Raw genomic sequence first — 21,337 nt, forward strand, 5'->3', positions numbered from 1 at the left:
CTCATTATGTCCACGAAGCTCTCTGGGCAGCCTTTGCTGAGACAGTCATAGAGGGAGGAGTGATTCTAAAAAATGAAGAGCATGAGCTCATGATTAATTCATGCCCCAACGAGGCTGTTCATTGTCATCTCACAAAGGTTAAGGCTTGAAGTTTCTTCTTAAGGTTTTGCTGCGTGTGACACTTGCAGGGCCCACAATCCTTCGCCTTGCAGGCCCTGCGCGGTCCTGTCCCTCCGGGGCCCTCCCGTAACTGGGCGATCAATAGGTCTGCACTGCCTGTCACTGTCTGAGCCAATTGGGCAGAGACAGGGGTGAGTCATACATGAGCGTTTATTCAGTCCTGCCGGCAGCGTGGGAGCAGCAGGCCATCCACAGAAATCTGCTCTGCACCCCGTAAGCCAGCTGCTTATATTGGGTAGAAGGATGAAGATTACATGGAAGTAGGCAAAGGGCATGCCAAACGGGCAGTTAACTGGTCTGCAGTTTTGCAAAGGCCTGAGGATGTGCAAAGGCTGGGTGTCTTCAAAGGGCCAGCGGCCCTGGTTTCTGCCACTAGGTTAGTCATCTGTCCCCGCTAATAGGCAGCTCCCGATGGGGAGGGCGGGACACATCTCCAGGGGAGCTCCCAGGTCCCACTGCACTCCCAGCCCGGTTAGAGTGCGCCTCCTCTAATGAGAACAAACCAGTCACGGTGAGCAGAGCATGATTATTCTTTAAATTCTAGCTGGCCCCCACCACTCTCCTCTGCCCCTGTCACTCCCTGGCGCATCCCCAGGTCCCCAGCATGGCCCCGGCTCCCCCTCCCCAGTCCTCCTCACTCGCCTAGGACCCAGTGAGGTCCCTGCGGCCACATCATTCACTAGCCGTGTGGCCTCAGGGAGCCACAGCACCTCCATTAGCATCCGCTTCCTCCCACAGAGCACGGGCGTGTTTACAACCCGGTGAAGCTGGGTTTTGAGCCATGTGTTGACGATGAAGTGAAATAAAGTGATGAGTGGCAATCTGAGAGCTGTCCCAAAGGTTGGCCCCTCCCTGTAGGTCCCCTTTACACAGGTCATCCCGCCCCTCCTGAACCTGTTCTCTCTCCAGGACTTTGCTCGGTGGTCACTGCCAGCTTATTGAACAGTCACGTGTGGGGCTCTGTCTGGGGGCGAGGCATTGGCTGCCCCTAGGGACACGGCAGCCCAGGTGCTTGGGAGCCTGCCCTCCTGGCGGTGACTGGGGCAGGGAGGCAGAAATTAAGCCATAATCCCATGTGGTGGCTTACGGTCCAGAAATAATAAAGAGGGTGAAGTGCTAGAAAGAACTGAGAGAGGTGAGAGGCTTGTTGTGGAAATGACCCTGAGCCGAGACCAGGAGGGAAAGCGAGGACCAGCTCTGGGGCATCAGAGAGAGAGGTGTGCACCCAGGAGACCCGGGCCCCAGGCCCCAGGCTCACGCAGCCCGGGCGTGAGGAGCAGTGAGCAGCCTGCAGCCGCTTCTCCTGAACCAGCTCAGGGCTGCCTGCTTTCCTCTTGGCTCCGGGCCCCACACAACCTCCCTCTTTGTTCCTACGTGGCTTCCCATCCTGGCGGGAGGGGCACTGGGAGATGGGTGGCCCACGCCTGGGGAGACACTGGCGGAGCAGGCTCAGAGACCTGTGGGTGGTCCCTGCGGGACCACAGATGCAGGCTGAGTCATGTGGCACTTGGGAAGTTAATGACAGATGCATGCGAGCGAGATCACCAGAAAGCGCCTTGGCCTGGGCACCAGCAGATAGCGCGTGGCTGGTGCCAGCCTGACTCACTGGGTGGCGATCCGGCGGCTTGCTCTCACCTTCTTTCCTGTTTAGGCCTGGGTTCGGCTCGGGGAGGATCCCGTGCAGGCGTGATGGATGGCGCCGCCTTCACACCTTCCCTCCGCACACAGAGGCAGAGGAGCCGGCGACAGGGGACTGAGGGCCGCTGGGTACTTCAGCTCACAGCCCGAACGGGCAGGCCCAGAGCCGCGGCGGCTTTGCATTTGCTGGGAGAGGAGCACTCACTCATTCCCGCGGGCCTTGCTCTGCGCTGTCTGTGCTCCCTCCTTCCTCCTGCTCATCCCGCGGTGTGACTGCAGGCACCGCGGCCAGGCTTCTGTCCAGCTCAGCGCTGTCCCTCCTTTCAGGACCTGGCCTCCTGCCCCGCCTCCAGGGTGCGATGTGGTCAGGGCTGTTGGGGTGCTCCTGTGGGGGACCCCATGCAGTGGGCTGTGGCAGCACCGGGGGGAGGGGCTTCCTGAGGCAGCTGCCTTCACCTGTGAGCCTGGGAGCGCCTCAATGGGGAGGTGACAGTGGGCCGTCCAGGTGGGTGTGTGTGAGGGGCTGCGGAGGTGGGGGGCTCTGCTGGTGGACGGCTTCTCTCAGCTGGCGAAGGCAGTGCATTCTGATTGACTGGTGCCCTGGTGATGCCCAGCAGCCTGCCTGGTTCTTCCCTTTCTGTCCCACAACTGGAGCAGGCCCCTCCCTGGACCCCCCCTCACCCTGTCGTGACCCTTCACTGTGTCATCCTTTGAGCACGGTAGCTCCGCGCCCTCTCCCTAACGTCAGTGCTGATGCGTGTGAGGACCAACACCCTGGTTTCCGTTTCATCTTGGAAGGTCACACACTTTGAAGGCTGGTGTTTTAAGAGAAAAACAACATTTTGATGGAAAACATGTTTGGCAGAGGGCTGGATGCCCAGCAGTGTTTCAGGAAGGGCTGGGATCGTGGCGCTTCTCCAAAATCGTCCTTAATATTTCTAACAACTTTCCTCGGAGGCAACGGAGAATGACCTAAAGCATGTCAGAACGCGTCAATAACGGATTGAACGTTTCAGAAATATTGCCAGGGAAAGCACCCATAATTCCTCGTGGCTAACGGACATGGGGTCCCAGCCCCCAGCACCCCAGGAACACCCGATGAGGAAGAGAGGCCTGGTGCATTGGGTCCCGCTTTAGAATTAGGGTGTCTGGGCGCCCGCCTGTCCTGGCCCTCTCGGGGGTGAGCCGTGTGACAGCAAGCAGGTCACTCCGTCTCGCCGTCCTTCCCGCGAAAAGGAGTGGTGAGTGATGACGGACCCGCTAGGGCCCCGTTCGTAGGACACGCCCAGCGGCCCACATCAGCGCTGCGGGATTCCTGTTCTGGAAGCTCGGCTCTGGGTGGGGTGGACGGGACCTCACGCTGTCCGTCTCTCTCTTGCCTTTCAGGTAATGCACCAGGAAGATCATGTCTGAAGTACAGGGCACGGTGGAGTTTTCGGTGGAGCTCCATAAGTTCTATAACGTGGACCTGTTCCACCGAGGGTGAGTGCTGTGCTGCCTGGGGGGTGGGTGGGGCATTTCTTTCTCCTGGCCCGTGGGGTGTGGAGGGAGGGAGGACAGGTTCCAGGACATTCTGGATCAGTGGAGAAAGGATTTTCATCATCTTCCCTGCCAAGTGGAAAACCCAAACCTTTAGTGTCCCTCACAATGAACCGTGTACTGAGAGACGAGACAATGCTACTCTCTCTCCTCCTCCTCCTGCCCTTTCTCCCACGCCCTCTCTCGTAGTGGATTGTCCACTGCAGCTGCCAGTCCGTGTGAAAGGAAAGTGAACTCACTGGAAACGAAGCGGGTGCAGTTCTGATAAAAAGGTGTCTGTGGGCTCAGTGCTCATGGGGTATCTTTTCAAACCACGCATCGGAAAACCTGTGCCTAGCTCTCTCTAAAGTGGAGAATTTGCAGCATCCTCCTTAGAGAGATAATTAAAATGCAGTTGCTCTCAGTTTGAGGGCATACTCTGAACTTGGCATTTTCCATGCAAGATCTCAATACATCTTCATCATAGACTTATGCCTCTCAAGGTCATTGCACATAAAAGCCAGGATGCGGAGTGGTTAGGGGCGTCTAAACATAGACCCATCTGTGTCCTCACATGCCTGCCTTCCTTCCCCATGACACAGGCCAGGAAACGGAGCATGTGAGGTGCGCACATTAACACAGCTTGTCATTGCTGCGTAACAAATGACTCTACACCTTGGAGGCTTAGGGTACCAGCTGTGGCTGGAGCTCAGGATTCTGGGCGCAGGCGACTGCAGCTGCCTGGGGCGTGTCTGAGATTGTCATGTAGCAGGACGTTCAGGCAACTCATCCAAAACACCAGGAGAGCCCGGTGCAGTCGGCAAAGGAGACCTAAAGAGACGACAGAAATAGGACTTACTCAGCCAGCCTGGGCACTGCTCTTCCCAGATCTACAGGGGTTGGGCGGGGAGGCACCTCATGTAGCCAGGCCCAGCACTGAAATCTAGTATTGAATTAGGCTCAGTTAAAGCCAGAATCACACACAACACATTCATAACTCATTTGTGCCTGCTATGGCACCGTGAGCCTTCATTGCTGGTATTGGTAGCTGAATGGGAACTAAGATCTGTCCTTGAAAATGAATTCCAATTTCATGTTCAATCTTCTTTCATGTCCTTCGGAGTGAAGTTTTTCAGCCGAAGTTCAGTCCGTCTTCTGCCTCTCCAGGGGCACTGAGAGGACTGTCTGCCCAGCAGTGTTCCGTGGTTTTCTGGGTAAACGCGGCCCTGTCCACAGAGCTCTGTGCACAGGCCCTCCGGTCAGTGTGATCAGATCTGACACGTAAGGTCAGATGCTCATAGAAACGTGAGGATCGAACCCTCATTGAAGCAACTCCCACCTTTCTCCACCAGAGCGGAGAGGGTTGAGTTTAGGTCAGGTGATTCCCGGAAGAAGCTGCCATCGTGTTTGTGCCCCGACGTTTGCCATCACGGCCTCATGTCAGGGACAGCCAGCTCCCTGTGAAATTAGCTAAGCAGCCCGACCGGCCTTAATAGACTCTGAAACACGATTACCTTGGCTCACCAGAGATCAATTAATTGATTCGTCTGCTCCTGTCAGAAATGATCTTTTTATTCTTCCACTTCTTTAGTCAAGTCTGCTGATCCTTTGTGGCCACCCCACTGTGAGAGAGAGTGGGGCTCAGACGTGGGTGAGGGCCACGCCAAGTGGGCAGCTTGCAGAGGGGCGGATGGGGAGGCCAGCGAGCAGGTGGACCTAAAGGTCAGCAGCGCCAGGTCTTGGGAAATAATAATATTTTATCTCTAATGAAATATGGGGAGGGGGGTGTGAGCATCACGCCAATGGTTGCCGGGCACTCTCCCATCCGCATGTCCTGACAATTCTGTGAGCTGACGCAGGTCTTGTCACCTGTGGAGAGAGGGGCTCAGCAAAGGAATTGCCCACTTGGTTCTGAGACCCGGTGCTGGACTTTGGAGTCTCAGTTTTGACCTTTTCACAAACAGTAATTTGTGTCGTAGGCCCTGTCCGGTGTCCCTGGGTCAGACTGGCTGTTTCATAATAGCCTGGATGGGCAAGTGATTACAGCTAAATGTCACAGAGCTCTGTTCGCACAGGCAGGGGTCCTCAAACTTTTTAAAGTGGGGGCCAGATCACGGTCCCTCAGAGAGCTGGAGGGCCGGACTATATGAACTACTAATTCCTACTGTAACACCTCGGCTGCGCTCACTGCCCAAAAAACCTGGCGGGCCGGATCAGACTCCTCTGCCGGCCGCATGTGGCCCGCGGGCCGTAGTTTGAAGACGCCTGGCACAGAGGATGCGATGCGTTCCTGGCCCTGCTGGCTTTATAAGAATTGCATGTGGATTCTCAGGTGCTCACAGAGTGGCCGTGTGGGGGTTGGATGGCATAGCTTGGGGTTTGTTGAGGGAGCCTTTGTTCTGGGACATGCTTGCTCATTCATTCATTCATTCATTCATTCCTCTGGCACGGGGTGAGTGCCAGCCATGCGCCAGCTCCGTATTAGTCATTGAAACAGAGATGAACAGGGCCCGCAGTCTCCTCCAGCAGCTGTCACGATGGAGATTTTCGGAATCAACTGAGAGCGCCTGTTAATCAGATTGCCTTTCTTTTCTCTCCTTCGTGTGGTGGTAAGAGCTGTAAGGGATACAAAGGAAGGAAAAGGTAGCATTTCTACGGGGTTTTGGACATATTTCTCTAGACGCATGTGAAGTTCCAAATGATGAGTCACTCCCCGAGGGAGGCTCCGCGGCCCAGTGTGTGTGCGGAGTGAGGGTTCAGAAGTGACTGGGGATTGGCTGGAAGAGGGTTTTGGTATCTGGCACCAAATGGGCCTCCTGGAAGGTGTGGCAACAAGACTCATCTCTGACATGTAGGTGCCAGGTGCCCTGTGCCAGCCTCCCTGCCGTGGACAGTGGCTCCTTATCAACCGTGCGGCAATAAGGAATGTGATCTCTGCTCTTTCTCAGGTATTACCAGATCCGCATGGCCTTGAAGGTGTCCTCAAGGATCCCCCACAGACTGAGCGCCTCCGTCGTTGGGCAGACAGGTGAGCAGGGGGTGGAGGGGGCCTCAGCTCCACTGGCAGGCTTTGGGGATCACTGCGGGCACTGTGTGCCCTCGGCTGCAGCTCCCCGTCACTGTTCCTGTGCTGTCCCCCTCCCATCGCGTCTCTGCCAGGAGGAGGTCGGTGATCTTGACTGAGAGGAGGGGTGTGAGCCCCTCCATGGCATGAACTGGCTGTGTGGCCTCAGACACTGGCAGCTCTGAGCTCCCCTCCCTCACCTGAAAATGAGGGTCAGAAGCTGCCCTCTGCAGGGCCCTTGTCAGGGCTGGTCCGTGAGAGGGTGCTGTACATCTCCCAGAGATGCCATGTGCAGGGGGCATCTCACAGAAGGGGCACCTGGCCGGGGCCTGGGCAGGGACTCGCCCAAGGTCAGGGCCCATGGCCTGGCCTGTGAGTGCCCTGTGGTCAGGGCTTCAAGGCTGGCGGGTCCTGTGCCCCCGGGGTGATGCCTGGAAGCCAGGTGGGACTAAGGCCCGCTGACCTGAGGGCAGCCACCCCAGGCGGACTGGGTCTCTGATTCCCCTGTGACTGCAGGGCCAGAGCTGGACTTCCTCTCCGGCTGAACCCTCTGGGAGCGAACATCCTCCCATGAGGACCAGACTGCAGGGCCCCCACAGCTGGCAGAGCCCAGCGAGTGGCTTTGGAAAAATAAGACCAGGATGGGGCCATGCAGAGACAAAGAAAAGAAAAATGACATGCAATTGGCGGAGAAGAGCATTTTCTTTCTTGGTCTCATTGACACGGGGCAATCACGGAGCATTTGGTGTGCCCTTGGCATCGTAAGCGAGCATAATATTTAGCACAGAGGGAGCCAGAGGCCAGCAGTAACCACAGGTCACCCTGGGGGAGCCGAGAGCATTTCGGTTTCTTCCTCAGAGTGAGTGTTCCAGTTAGACTATTTCCAGCTGGATATTGCTGCATTCTAAGGGACTCCAAACCTTAATGGCTGAAAACAGTGGTGGATTCTTGAGGGTTTGAGTTGCGGAGGATTAAGGGGGCAGGGGGATCAGCCAGGCACTCATGTGCTGCTTCCTGCTGAGATCTCGGTAGAGGAGGGAGCTTCTGAGATGAGCCCACCCACATGTATGATGCCAGTGCAGGCCCCCCGCACCCCTTCGTGGGCCCCTCTGTGTGTCCAGCTGTGGGAGAGCACCTGGGCAGACAGATGCGCTGCTATCTGCCCGCATTGCCAAGTGAGAAGAAGGAAAAGTGTAGCCGATCAGACGGTGAGAAGGATGGATTGACAAAGAGCCGGAAAGAATCCAAACATGAGGGATCTGCTGGCGTCTTTGACACTCATTCATCAGGCAGTCTTGTTGGGACGAATGATTTCACTTGGCTTTTTTGCTATACTCAGGTCTAAAATGAAAACACACAGAGCTGGCTGTGGTGTCTAGAGAGGCGGAATCCAGTCCAGCCGGTGGCTCAGTGGTTGGGCATCAACCCATGAATCAGGAGGTTACACGTTTGTTTCCCTAATGGGGCACATGCCCAGGTTGTGGGCTCCATCCCCAGTTGGGGGCATGCAGGAGGCAGCCGATCAATGTTTCTCTTATCAATGCTTCTGTCTCTCTATCCCTGTCCCTTTCTCTCTTAAAAACGCAATAAAAACATATTTTTAAAAAGAGAGAAACAATTCAGTGGTGTGAGGGCCCCAGGCTCTGGGGAAGGCTAGAGAAGAAGGTCAGGCAGATACTGTTCAAGTTTCACGCACAGTAGAAATCGCGAGTCCTGAAAATGAATGTCCTTGTTTTTCTTCCCTGAAGTAAATGTGCTTTTCCTCCGCCGCCTGAGGTGGGTGTTATTGGCTGGCCCATATTTTCCCATAGGCAGCCACGGCACTAATAAATGGCTATTGATCCTGCAGGGGAGTGAACACACCTGGCCCGGGGCTGGTGGAAGCGTCCTGTTTTGTTTTCCATCTCGGAGAGTTTATAAATGAGGAGAGAGGCGGAGCGGGTGTTTGTGGGTCAGTGCTGGAGCTTGGTTGTTAATTTTGTTTCAGCAAGTGTGCACCACTAGCCTTCTCTACATTTCTTATGGTTTTTTGTAATAGTCAAATAACAAGGAAATTATTATATTTTAAATATATTTTTATTGATTTTCAGAGAGGAAGGGAGAGAGAGATAGAGACACCAGTGATGAGAGAGTATCATTGATCAGTTGCCTCCTGCACACAGTGATCAAGCCTGCAACCTGGGCATCTGCCCTGACCGGGAATCGAACTATGACCTCCTGGTTCATAGCTCAATGCTTAACCACTGGGCTATGCCAGCCGGGCAAAGGGAATTTTTTTTTTTTTTTAAGATTTGAATAATTTTATTTTTAATCCTCACCTGAGGATATTTTTCCATTGATTTTTAGAGAAAGTGGAAGGGAGTGAGGAGGGAAAGAAAGAGAGAGAGAGAGAAACCAGGACCCTGACCTTTCCTAGCCTCCCCCACACTGGCCAGTTAGCCTGGCCCTGCCCCAGGGCCTCACACTCTCCACAGTCCCTGAGTCAAGGGCTTAGGCTGACCTAGCAGGTGGCCTACAGGATGCTGCTCTCTGATTGGTTGGTTCCTGGGCTAACCAATTTGGAAGGTCCTGCCCCCTTTCTTGACTGCAGGTCTGACCCAGGTAACGGACCAGGAGGAGGAGTCCACAGGGAAGGTGAAGCATAGTGGAGAGGGTGCAACGAGAATGCCCTGTGTCTGGGGAGTGCCACTCTTTCATAGCTGGGGAGGAGGCCAGCCACGATGGGGGCTGGTCAGGTGTGGCTCAGCCCTGGGCAGTGGGACTGGCCCTCGGAGGGACATTCCGTCCCTGCAGTCAGACACAGAGCGATCACCGGGGCTCGCCCGCTCAGCAGTCACTCTCAGGGCTCCGTGCTCTTCCTGTAGCAGGTCCCCGCTCGCCCCTCCCTCCATGGCCTCCATGGGCCGGAGAGCAGCTCTGCTCCTGGGAACCCAGGGTCACACCGGGAGGGGCTTCCGCTCCTACAAGCACCAGATGTGCTGCGTGCGGTCTGGCTGCCCGCGGCTCCAGGCAGCAGATGGCCCAGCAGACGGTGCGGACGCCAGGCCACACTGCAGGGCGTCAGCCTCCTGGGGGGCGGGGGGGATGTCTCCTGGGGGCCTGAGGACAGAGTGGGTTTCAGGGAGAAAATGGAGCCTGGGCTCTGCTCTTCGCAGAAAGCCCGCCCTGTGCTCAGGTGGGTCCAGTGCAGGCAGGAAGCACAGGACAGGGGATTGGGGGTGGGGCTGGTCCCCACAGGGACGCAGGGGAAACAGAGGCAGCCAGCCTGGTCCCCGCAGGGACACGGGAAACAGAGGCAGCCGCAGTGGGCTGGCTGCTGGGCCCAGACCCAGCTCCCTCCACTGTGCTCATCCATCGCCTCTGCCAAATCCTCGGGCCGGGTGCCGGGAGCTTGGTCAGTCGTGCGTTCTGTAAATACTTGCCTGGCCTGGGCAGCATGAGGGGCCGGGTCTGTGGTAAGCCCTCCCCTGGACTGGGGCTTCCACACGGGTCACGTGGGACCTGCTCAACCACCGTCACATTCCCATACCTTTGATTACAGTGTGTCGTTCTGGCTGTTCTCTTTCATTTCTGACTCGCCGTGCCTGGCTGGTGAGGTAACCTGTGCACAGGTGTGTGCACACAGGGGACAGCAGAATGGACAGGCGTGGGCAGCAGCGGGTGGGCAGTGCAAGGTGACGTTCTTTGGAGTCAATAAAGCCGTTGTTGTCATCACAACCTGCATGTCTCTTTCCACACGGACCACTGCAGACTGCTGTGCCCATCCTGTGTAGGACCAGGTGCTATCTGAGGTCTCAGCATCCATGGGGGTCATACTCCCCACAGATGAGAGGGCGACTTCCATGACAAATTCCTTGCAGGGCCAGGGGTATGCAAGGCCTTGAGGGCCCACACCTTGGACCCCAGGTCCTAACCCCTTAGTCACACTCACATACCCACCATCGTCTCAGACCTCCCCTGTGCCTGGTGAGCTGGCCCAGGTCACAGTGTGGCCCAGCTGACCTCTGACCCATGAACCCCTGGGCCTGTGTGAGCCCCCAGAGTCATCCCCGGGCCCCAGCTTTTGTGGAGGCACCCTTATTTCTGGAAATCGGTGTCCTTGCCTGATTCACTCAGGATAGACCTACCTCCTTGCCGGGAGGAGTCTGTCCCAGCCCCACAGCGCTCCCCGCCTTCCACATCCAGACAAAGTCACCGGGCTCCTGGGCCCTTCTCTCCGGGAGCCCCATTCTCCTGCAGTGTCCCTGCTGATGGCGGCAGGGGCTCCGGGGAGCTGGCAGCCTCCATAGCATCATAGAAGGTCCTATCTCTATCCCCTCAGCGAGTGCCCCCAGCCTGACCTTCAGAAAGCATCAGGTGACGGGAATACTCACGCCGCCTGTTTCCTGGAAAAACCCAGTGACGGTCTCCTGCAGGTGCTTTCTCTTCCGTCCGCTCCCGGAAACCTCGCCAGCTGGCTCCCAGGTGGCTCCGCTGTCCCCGGTTCCCAGAGATGCCCAGGAAGCGATCTGGGTAGAGGCGTCCTGGGACCACGTTCGGCTGGCCAGGGAGCCTGCCCATGGGGAGACTCGCACAGTTCTCACACTCCCTCCCCTCATCCCCAGGCACCGCACGTCCATTGTGGGAAGTGAGCGGCCAGCGTTCTCCCTCGTTGATGCTCCGATTCCGTGGCCGGGCCAAGGCCACACGCAGGAAGGGGAACGGGGCTTGGGCATTGCTCCCCTCGGGCCGGACAGACACCGAGAGGCTGGGGTCCAGGTCCTGGGGTTCAGGGCCCCGCGGCCTCCTGTTTTGCAGAGGGCGGCAGCCTGCATGCGGCCTGCGTCCAGGAGAGCGCCGTGCATAGCCGCGTCTTCCAGATCGCCTACAGGAGCGAGGAGGTGCCCATTGGCGACGCCGCCGTCTTCCGGGCCCACCTGCTGCTGGACGGGGAACGGGTGAGTCCTGGGTCGGCCGGCGGCCATGCCTGCAGCTCCTGCCCTGAGGCGCGGTGCCCGCCAGGCGCCTTCTGTGCCCACCAAGGGGAGCGGTCCAGGCAGCCGTCGTCTGCTCCGGCATCTGACGGATGTGAGATTCCCGACCTCCCTTCTCTTCCTCACTTAGGTGCTCGTTCTCTCATTCCTACACTCGCTCGTTTCCCAGCCCAAGGTGTTGCTGTACTGGCGTGCTGACTGTCTCATCCTCCAGCGAAATGTTTTGGAGATGCGGGTGAAGTCATAACTGGGCTCAGTCCAGCCCCGCTCATTCCAGCCCGGGCTTCCCGCCAAGCCCAGAGGGGCGGCATCGAGCCTGGATCTGGAGCGCACAGTGAATCTTCCTTCCCCGGGCGAACGCACGCCCAGGAGATTGGGGGCTCGCCTTGCCAGGCTCCTTCCTGGGGCTGCGCAGGAGGTTGCGACGCTTGGGCTGTGTGTACACGGCGCGGTTCCTGATTATGCAAAACAGAGTGAGGAGATGGAGTTATTCATAGCCCTTGGATCCAGCAGAATGTGAACTTTTAAAGGCTTTTTTTTTTTTTAACTACAAATTTTAAAACACCAGGGGCCTAAAGATAAATTCCACCCATATGTCCCAGCCTGAGTTACACTTCCCCAGGAATATATTTCCGAAGAGGCGAGACAGTGCCATCTCTGCAGGATGAGAACGTTCTGGCAAAGGAGGAAGCCCAAAAGCGGTGGGGTGGGGATGAGCTTTCTCTGTTCCTCAAGATGCATCAGTGTTTCCTGTGGCGGCTCTGTCCCGCACCAGGTCCAGAAGGAATCTAGGTGACACTGTCCCTGAACGATGCCAGACCACGGGATACTGGGCAAGAAATTGGGGGGTTAGCTGCCAGGGCTGAGCCACAGGCAGAGGCTGTCAGCGACTGGGGAGCCTGAGCCAAGTGGAGCTTCCAACTGCATGGCCTGATCAGAGCTTATATCCTTCCTTCCCTCCTCCCTCCCACTCTCCCTCCCTCCCTCCCTTCCTTATTTCCCTTTTTCCCTCATCCCCTCCCTCTCTGAAATCAATAAAAAAATAACAATAATTTCATGTCAAATCTGTTTGGGGAACAAGGTTCTTGAGGTCCTGCAATGGAGCAAATGGTTTAACTAGCATCTCTTTGGCCAATGGGATTCTTCCCCAAATTTGACGGCATAAATCCCTCCCGTTGTCCATGCAATGCTCACAGACACCCTGTCCACCAGAGTTCCGTGGCGCATACATGGACCAGAGTGCTCTCACATCATTACTTCCTGGTGATATTCCTTCCAGATTGTGAGACGGAGACTGGCCGGAGTTGTCATTGGCCACACCTGACCCCGAACTCCCTCGAGCTGTTTCTCTCCCACAGGTGGAAGAGGCCCTGAGTGAAGTTGACTTTCAGCTCAAGGTGGACCTGCACTTCACGGACAGTGAGCAGCAGTGAGTGCCCTTGAACTTGTGAATCCTGGCACCGCATTTCCTCCCCCCACTCGGGCAGCCTCATGGCCATGAACCTCAGAACGTCTTTAGAAATGCCTTTCTCTGACTGACTTACTCACTTAGCATAATACCTCGTAGGTCCATACATGCTGTCACAAAGAGTAAGATTTTACTCTTTTAATTAAAAAAAAAATTCTAAAAAATGTGATTTCACAGAGGAAGGGAGAGGGAGGGAAAGATGGGAACATCAATGAAGAGAGAGAATCATCGATCAGCTGCCTCCTACACACCCCACACTGGGGATGGAGCCCACAACCTGGGCCTGTGCCCTGACCGGGAATGGAACCATGACCTCCTGGTTCATAGGTGAACAGTCAACCCCTGAGCCCCGCCGGCCGGGCAGGTTTTGCTCTTTCTTATGGCTGAGTAATAGTCCACTGCATGTATGCACCACGGCTTTTTACTCTTCTCGTCTACTTCCTATGGAAGCCTCTAAGGCACATGTGTCAAACACAAGGCCCGCGGGCCAAATCCGTCCCGCCAGGCCTTGCAATGTGGCCCGCACCGCGCTGTCATCACTGCACTCCGCTGCGTTTCCATCACAATGACAGTTTATGACTGTTCAGTAAACCATTCGGCCCACTATTTAGGCTGCATTTTAGATTTTGGCCCCTTCTCTGATTGAGTTCGACACCCCTACTCTAAGGCTTCCATAGCTTGGCTATTGTAAATGAAGGCTGCAATGAACGTAGGGGCGCATACTTTCTTTCACTTGCTCCTTTTAATAAGCCAACATTTGATCAACTCCTACAGTTTGCCATGGACTGTGCCAGGTGTTGGGGTATGAAGGTGAATTTCTCACATCTCCTGGTCTTAAGAGGTGGGGTCTAGTGGAAAATGCAGATTTGCAGAGGCAGCTCAGTGCTGGCGTCTGTCAGGAAACACAGTGAGTGTAGATGGGGGGCCAGGCGGGGTCCCCCCTGAGACGAGCCTCGGACAGAGTCTGACTGTCCTTCCATCCTTGGCGGTGGGCTTGGAGGTAGTGACAGCAGAGTGCACATCCCAGATCTGCCAGGAAACAGCGGGATGTCTCTTTCCTCTCCTCTGAGCCTCAGTTTCCTCATCTGCCTGTCACGGGAAAGACAGCTTCTACCAGACGGTCTTCGCAAGGCTCCGATGGCTGAGGCATGGCCATGGCGGCGGGTGGCCTGGGCGAGGCTGTCACCAGATCTGCGTGGACGGAGGCAGCGATGGTGCCGTCACTCACCTCACCCCCTCGCTTGCCTTGCAGGCTGCAGGACCCAGCGGGGCCCCCTGCGATCAGCAGCCGGACGCTCGGCCTACACTTCCATCCCCGCCAAGGCCTGCACCACCAGGTGCCCGTCATGTTTGACTATTTCCACCTGTCAGTGATCTCGGTGACCGTCCACGCTGCCCTGGTGGCCCTGCAGCAGCCCCTGATCAGGTATGGTGCCAGGAGCCCGAGGCATGAGCGGGCACCTGCTGGTCACATCGTGTAGAGGGCGAGTGAGGGACACGGAAGTGGCTGAGTTGGTCAGCACTGACCAGAGATGCTCCCCCCAGGTGCAGGTGGGGTGCAGGGCAGACTGCTGGGCAAGGACAGGTGGGCGGGGCAGCTGAGGGCATCAGGAGCCCCAGGGGCACAGGCTGGGTCAGATAACAGAGTACAGATCTGACTCGAAGACTTGGCCGCTCCACCTGGCTTGGCTTTGCCTGTTTGAGAAGTCACGTGCAGGCCCCAAGACTCCGGATCTTCCTCCAACAGGAATGGGTCCTGTCCGTTGAGGTTTCGTGACTCATGGCAGGCAGTGGCCGGGCAGGGCAGGGCTCGATGCCTCCCCATTGCAGGAGAGGAGCTCGATGGAAACCCACAGGCTCGGCTCCTCCAGGCTGGGGTAACAGACCTGGCTCCGCCCTCTCTCGCTGCAGGAAGGGTTTCTGTGTGTTCGCTCAGTGTCTGGGGACAAAGACAGCCCTTGGAGGTCACGGGAAATGCCTGTCACATAGGGCAAGCCCTGGTTTTTCTAGAAAAGCCATTTTCAAGGCGTCAGGCAAATCCAATCAGAGGAAAGCAGGTGTGAGATCAAAGCTTAGCTTAGAAAGACCCACCATGCAGGTTCCTCCTGCGCACCTAGGCGGTATGGTGGCACTGAGCTAGTCATCCTCAGGGCCTCTTTGCCATCAGAGACTTGGAATCGCGCTGCGGGAAGAAGACATGCCCATAAAATAGTCTTGGCAATGGAAGACAATTGACCGTTAGGGTGATTAATGAAAGAGATGGAGAGAGAGAGGTCATGAGAACAAGAGACTTGGTCACTCCATCACCAGAGGGAAATCAGAAAGGTAAAGGAGGTGGCCATGAACTAAATTCGAGAAATCCAACTGATTGTACCGGCTTCCGAGCACCTTCCATTCTGCCTTCACGCCCATCAGCTGGGCTTCCTGTTGACTTGCCGAGCTGGTGGGGCCTGTACGATTGTCCATGGAACAGATTACAACATCTCCAACGGCATTGGCCTCATGGGCTTCATCAACGTCTGACAGCCACAATCCTGCTAGGACCGCCCTTCTGTAGGACTGGCCTTTGGGCTCCCCAGCCGTTCCCCCCAGGAGCTGCCTTGGTGAAATCATCTTTCTCTACATCCTCTTTCTCCCTCTCTGCTTCTCTCCTCTTCAGCTTCACTCGCCCGGGAAGAGGCTCCTGGCTGGGTAAGGGCAGCCTGGACGCAGGCCCGGAGCAGTCTCTCTCTCTGGAGAACCTAGTCTTCGGCGCCGGGTACTGCAAGCCCACTTCCTCCGAGGTATGTCTGCGTGGGCAGTGGCTCTGAGACCAGCAGCCTTCACTGCGTGTGTGTGTGGGGTGGAGGAGGGGGTTCTCAAGTGCCCGTTGCTTCAGACATCCCACTTAGAGCGTCGTTGCTCTGGGTGTCCCTCACCGTCATCTGTCCCTCCATCCCTTGTTTAGTTTCTGCTACTTCCCGCAGACGTATTCCAGCTGTCAGGCCTGGGCAGGCGCCGAAGGTCCGGTCTGCGTGCGGCAACTCTTTGACCCGATTCCTCAAAGGATGGGGCATGTTGTGTGGGGCACCCCAAGGTGGCATGGGAGTGCCAAGGGGGCTGCCCTGGGAGACTTCAGAAGCCCTAGGTCTGGTGTGGGTGGAGCTGGGGCCCCTGTGGCTCACTCGGCCCATCTGATTCTGTTGCATCCGTGGAGGCAGAGGGTGACCGGCCACCTCTGTATGGCTGAGCCTGGGTGACGGGAGCGAGAGAGAAGTCTGGTCTCAGGCGCCTTCCGGGCTAAGCACAAGGTAGCTTGGGGTGGAGGTGGGGGGCTCTTCACCTCTAACGTGTGGTGACTGCATTTTAGAGAGGGTTCCGGAGTTCACATGGGTCAAACAGGACAGAAACAGATTCCTAGCAGGCATGTGGCATGGCATTCTTTTTAAAAAATTCCTCTTTCTGGGCTACTTTGTGTGTCAGAGAAGACATCCTGGCTTCCCAGAGTCAGAGAGAACGCGTGTTTGTGGTGCAGCTGTGAGCATGCTGTCAGGCCCAGCTCCATGGGTGGTTTTCAGGACCTGATTCTCTGCCACGCATCGTCCATCTGGGCCCGTTCAAACTGCTGGCTCAGCGCTGTGCCCACAGCTGCCTGCCCACCTGGCAGGGGCTGCGGGCAAAGAATGAAGCCCACCCCTGCCCCACCCCCATCCCAGTCCCTGGGACTGGGCCTCCCGATCCCTAAGGCGCAGTTGCCCGAGGGAGTCAGCCTCACAGCCCTCGGCCCCCGCCACCCCCGTGGCTGGGGAGCAGGCGCTCCCTCCCACACGGCTCCTTGCGGCGGCCTCGGCACAGGCACTGGTGGCAAGGCCACGCTCAGGAGGGGAGGGCTGCTGTGCCCTGAGTGTCCCTTTGTCCTCAGCGCCTCCCACCTCAGCCCCTCTGACAGCCTCGGCTTTAGGGCCGGAGGGAGGCTCGCTCTCCTCCCCATCGGAAGCCCGCAGCTTTGCCTGGGGAATTATTTTCCCTCCAACTCCTGGCTTATCTGTCAAAAGGGGTTGGAATGCCTGACTGGCGGGGTTGCTGGGATTAAATGAATAAGCCTATAAAAGCCTCGAGCTTCCAGCCTGGCATAGCTGTGCTCCGGAAACCCCTGGGCTGGTGTTATATTCCTTATAGCGGATCCACATCATTAAGCTGGGTGATAATTAAATCGGATGCGACTCCAGGAGCCCGGGGGTGGGCTCGTGGGCAGGACACTGGATGAGGGACTTCATGTAGTTCTGTTCTTGGCTTCAGCACCAGCCTGCTGTATGGCCCTGAGTCAGACCCTTGCCCTCTCTGGGTCTCCGTGTCCCAAGGAAGGGAGATGGGATGAGACCGCCCTGAGGCCTCTGTGGTTCCTCCTGTGAAATCTGTTTGCAGGAGAGACAGCATCCTCACAAAGCGCTGGGCTCTGGGTGCCAACAGTCAGCAGACTAGCGGACGGGTGCTCCGGGCCCCTGAGGTCCCTCCCGGCCTGTCTGCCCTGGGTCTCAGATCTGCGCCGGCCGCGGGAGAGCAGAGCGGCAGGTGGGGCCAGCGAGAGGCCTGTGTTCCCACCACCAGCCTCCCATGCCTCCACGCCCTGTCCACCCCTCCTCCCCCGCCCTGCGCCTCGAACAGGATGTTTCTTCCTCTGAAAGACAGCAGGACGCTCCCGGCGTCCCCCGGCTCGTGGCTGCTCCGGCAGCAAACACAAACCGTGCTGTGGGCACAGCTGCTTGCCGAGCAGCTCAGACCTGACGGGTTCCTGCCCAGAACAGTGTACACCCCGCCCCGCCCTGGCCTTGCAGGAAAGAAACCCACATTTAGACGGGACTCTGCCCCTCCCTAGCCTGGGTCCCTGAGTCTGGTCAGTGAGCCGTCTGGACTCCCTCCCCTGCCTGGTCAGTAAAGTAACAGCGATACTGGGGGTGTCGACAGGCGGGACAGTGCACACCCCTGGGAAGGCAGCTGCTGGGGGCAGGACAGTGCACACCCCTGGGAAGGCAGCTGCTGGGGGCAGGTTCCAGGCTTAGTGATTCTAGAAGCCAACAGAGAACTGACTATTGTGATCCTTCCCCCCAAAATACCAGCCCATCCTCCTGAGCCACATCCTGTTTTCCCTGAAAAATGATCTGCCCAGCCCCACGCGGCTGCCTCCGGGGTTCTGCATAATTGAATGTATCTGATGGTTCCAATCACCCTGAAAAATCACTTTACAAATATTGAAATAATAAGAGATCCATCAGAGCGCCAGTGGTGTAACATTACCTTCCGTTCCCATGGCAACCACGGGGCGCACGTTCGGCGGGGCAGTTATTGACGGCGTTTGCCCACAGCCGCGTGTGGGGTTGGCTCGGTGAGTGTGCACCGGGGCTTTATCGTCGCCTGCCGTGCGTGCAGCTCATTTCAACTTCCGTTCACTATGGGGATTTTAGAAATGGGTTTTTATTTGCTGGTTTGGTTCTGTTTGATTTTGCGGAAGGCATGCTGCCAGTGGCCAGTGAGCAGCTTCCTGGCTGTGCTGCTCAGTCTGTCCTCTGTGTGTGTGTGTGTTGGGGGGGGGGGGTCATTGAACGGGTTCAATGGGATCTCTGGGGAATAGACTCAGTGGCTATAGGACACCCCAGGAAGCAAGAAATCCAGCACCCAGAAAACAGAAGGCGGAGGGATACTCACTGGGCAACCAGTACGTGCTGCCCACAGTGCTCACTTTTTGCAAGCACAGTGATCTCTTTCGAGTCTTAACATCCACAGACGTTTCTGAGTAGGAGCCCATTCTACAGATGAGCAAACTAAGACTGAGAGGCCAGGCATCCTTCCTAATGGTAGTTGTTTGAACCAGAATTCAAACCCAACTCTAGGTAACGCTGGAGTGAGTGTTCTTCTGCGTGTATTTGCACTAACATGAGCTCACCCCACGCTTGTTCTCATGGTTGATGTGTTTAGAGTGGCCCATATGTGGCCAATACGGAATTAATTTTCCTGCGCCCATTTACTGGTCTCATTTTCTTTAGTGCAGTTGCAATTGGAAGTAATAGAAGTAGAATGAGTCCTCGTTTTGCTCATGTGCACACACAAATTGCAATTTGCAAAGCAGTGTTAGAATCCAGGGTGACCTGACACACAGCCCTCATGTTTTTAAAAATCTCACATGTAGCCACTGCGTGGTGACTTTTAGGGAACACGCACACCTGATCGAATTGGAGAAGAGTGCTGGTTTCTCTTAAATCAGAGCCTTCCTTCAAATTAGACCGAGAAACAAAGACATTCTTCAGAAAAGGGAGAGGGTTCAGGGATGCCCTGAAAACTCTATTTGCCTGATGGGTGTGAGCAGTGGGATGTTCCTCATTAAACGTGAAGAATGCCCCGTGCCTGCGGCTCACGGAATTGCTGAACGGCGCACGCCGCTGGGGAGGAACGCTAACAAAGAGCACATGGAGAGGAAACGGGAGCAGTGGAAGTGCTGACGCTGCCTGTCTGAACAGATGGGCTCAGTGTTCCCACCGTGGAGTGCTCCGGGCTCTCTGTGCAGTGGTGGCTGCCTCGGCTGAGGACCTGCTGTCTGCAGACCCGGTGCAGCTGGGCACTGGCCTGTGCATGTCATCTGAAGGCTCTGCGGCATCACCTCTTCCAGGAAGCCTGCCCCGCCCATCTCACCATGCGTTCCCAGCATCCCAAGGCTTCTCCTAGTGGGCCTCCACATTTCGCAACTGGGCATTTGTGTCCCTGGTTCCTCCAACTTAAGAATAGTTTGCCTGCCCTAGCCAGTATGGCTCAGTGGATAGAGTGTCGGCCTGCAGACCAAAGAGTCCCAGATTTGATTTTGGTCAAAGGTATGTACCTTAGTTGCAGGCTTCTCCCCAGCCTAGGCCCTGGTTGGGGCATGTGCAGGAGGCAACCAAATCGATGTGTTTCTCTCACATTAATATTTTTACCTATCTTTCCCTCTCCCTTCCACTCTAAAGATCAATGGGAAAATATCCTTGGGTGAGGATTTTAAAAGAAAAAGAGACGTTTCCCCTAGTCAGCGGGGTGTGAGGACGGGGGGCAGTGTGTATGAATCTCTGGAGCTCCCGTGTTTAGCAGACAGGAAGCGCCACGCTTAGAGCAGTTAGGATCATGGTGAGGAATGGAGGGAACTGGCCCTGGGCCTTGCCGGAGAATAGAGAGAAACCCAGCGGGACTCCCAATCACACTTGTAACCGAGTAGATCGATAATGACAACGGATGCATTTACCCAAGACGCATCACCCATCGGCACTAAGGTAACGCCCAGGAGGGCTGTGAGTTATTCAGGGTTAATATGCCAACTTATCTAATTACCAGTGAGGTCTTGCTTTTAAAGGTTTAAGTTGGCCCGGCTCTCTCGGGGATGTAGGAATCGAGCGATTCACTGAAGAAAATGCCATCACATGTGGAAGGGTTCACATGGAATTCCTACTGATAATAACCCTAAGACTAATGGGCCTGCCTTTGTGCTGCTTACGGGAAGTTTTCCTCTCCTGCTTGCCCAAGGAGGGCTGCGAAGACCCTGTCCGTGGTGCTGAAGCTGGTGAGGTATGGCAGGAGGTGAACTTGACCTCCTGACCCCAGGCTATTCCTGTAATTCCAAGCCCACTGAATTGTAGGGCACTCTGTTGCTTTGCTTCATAAAATGAAGTCACTAAAACTGACCTTACAGTGACTTGGGAGCAAGCTGAGTCAGAAAAGTATCTTTTAAATATCGCAGGCTCATACACAGAGAGGAAAGGAAAGCACGTTGAGGAGTCAGGAAGGAAAACAGTGAGAAACAAGGATTGCCGGGCCTGATTCTCAGCCTCACAGTGTGTGCTTGTCCTCTGCACCGGACGGAGTGTTGAACTCTCAAAGGGTGGGGAGGACGAACACCGATGAGGGAGGACTTGCTTCTGAGGAGCGATAAGGAGAGGCTGTTGTGAGCAGGGAGCAGGGCCAGAAACGGGGCTCGGGGCTGCTCTAAGAACACAGATTAGGGACCCATCCCCCTGGAGCCGGCAGCTTTATGAATCAGCTGCCGGCTTTTATTTCTGCTGAGTCACCGCTGACGGGGGAGGCACTGCGGGACTAAGTGAATGTCTCCGTCCACGCGCACAGCCCCTGCTGGGACCCTGGCCGCCGCCAGGCATGGTTTCCGGAGGCCCAGGCCGCGCACTGAGAAAGGCTTCCCCTGCCAGCACTCAGTGTGGGAGCGTCTCCCCTGCGGGCAGAGCGGAGTGGCCGCAGATAAGTCATTAGCCTCTTGGAGCCACAGTCTTTTTGTCTGGGACAGTGGTCGGCAAACTCATTAGTCAGCAGAGCCAAATGTCAACAGTATGACGACTGAAATTTCTTTGGAGAGCCAGGTTTTTTAAACTTAAACTTCTAATGCCACTTCTTCTTCAACATAGACTCACCCAGGCTGTAGTATTTTGTGGAAGAGCCACACTCAAGGAGCCAAAGAGCCGCATGTGGCTCGAGAGCCAGTTTGCCGAC

At 56.3% G+C, this 21,337-nt stretch overlaps 1 protein-coding gene across 3 annotated transcripts in view; it reads left to right on the forward strand.

Moving 5' to 3' along the window:
- The window catches only part of FAM135B (family with sequence similarity 135 member B), a 65,114-nt gene that overhangs the window by 26,615 nt on the left and 17,162 nt on the right, over positions 1-21,337 (forward strand). For all 3 annotated transcript variants that reach the window (XR_006741527.1, XM_036437520.2, XM_036437521.2), the window contains exons 2-7: positions 3,205-3,300; positions 6,285-6,364; positions 11,198-11,337; positions 12,732-12,802; positions 14,094-14,267; positions 15,501-15,624. Coding sequence is in view for 2 of the 3 variants with exons in the window: in XM_036437520.2 (XP_036293413.1) it covers positions 3,224-3,300; positions 6,285-6,364; positions 11,198-11,337; positions 12,732-12,802; positions 14,094-14,267; positions 15,501-15,624 (666 nt within the window). In the remaining variant the exon portion in view is untranslated. The remainder of the gene's footprint in view (positions 1-3,204; positions 3,301-6,284; positions 6,365-11,197; positions 11,338-12,731; positions 12,803-14,093; positions 14,268-15,500; positions 15,625-21,337) is intronic.

The sequence above is a fragment of the Pipistrellus kuhlii genome, unplaced genomic scaffold, assembly GCF_014108245.1.
Source record: "Pipistrellus kuhlii isolate mPipKuh1 unplaced genomic scaffold, mPipKuh1.p scaffold_m20_p_14, whole genome shotgun sequence".
Taxonomy (NCBI): Eukaryota; Metazoa; Chordata; class Mammalia; order Chiroptera; family Vespertilionidae; genus Pipistrellus; species Pipistrellus kuhlii.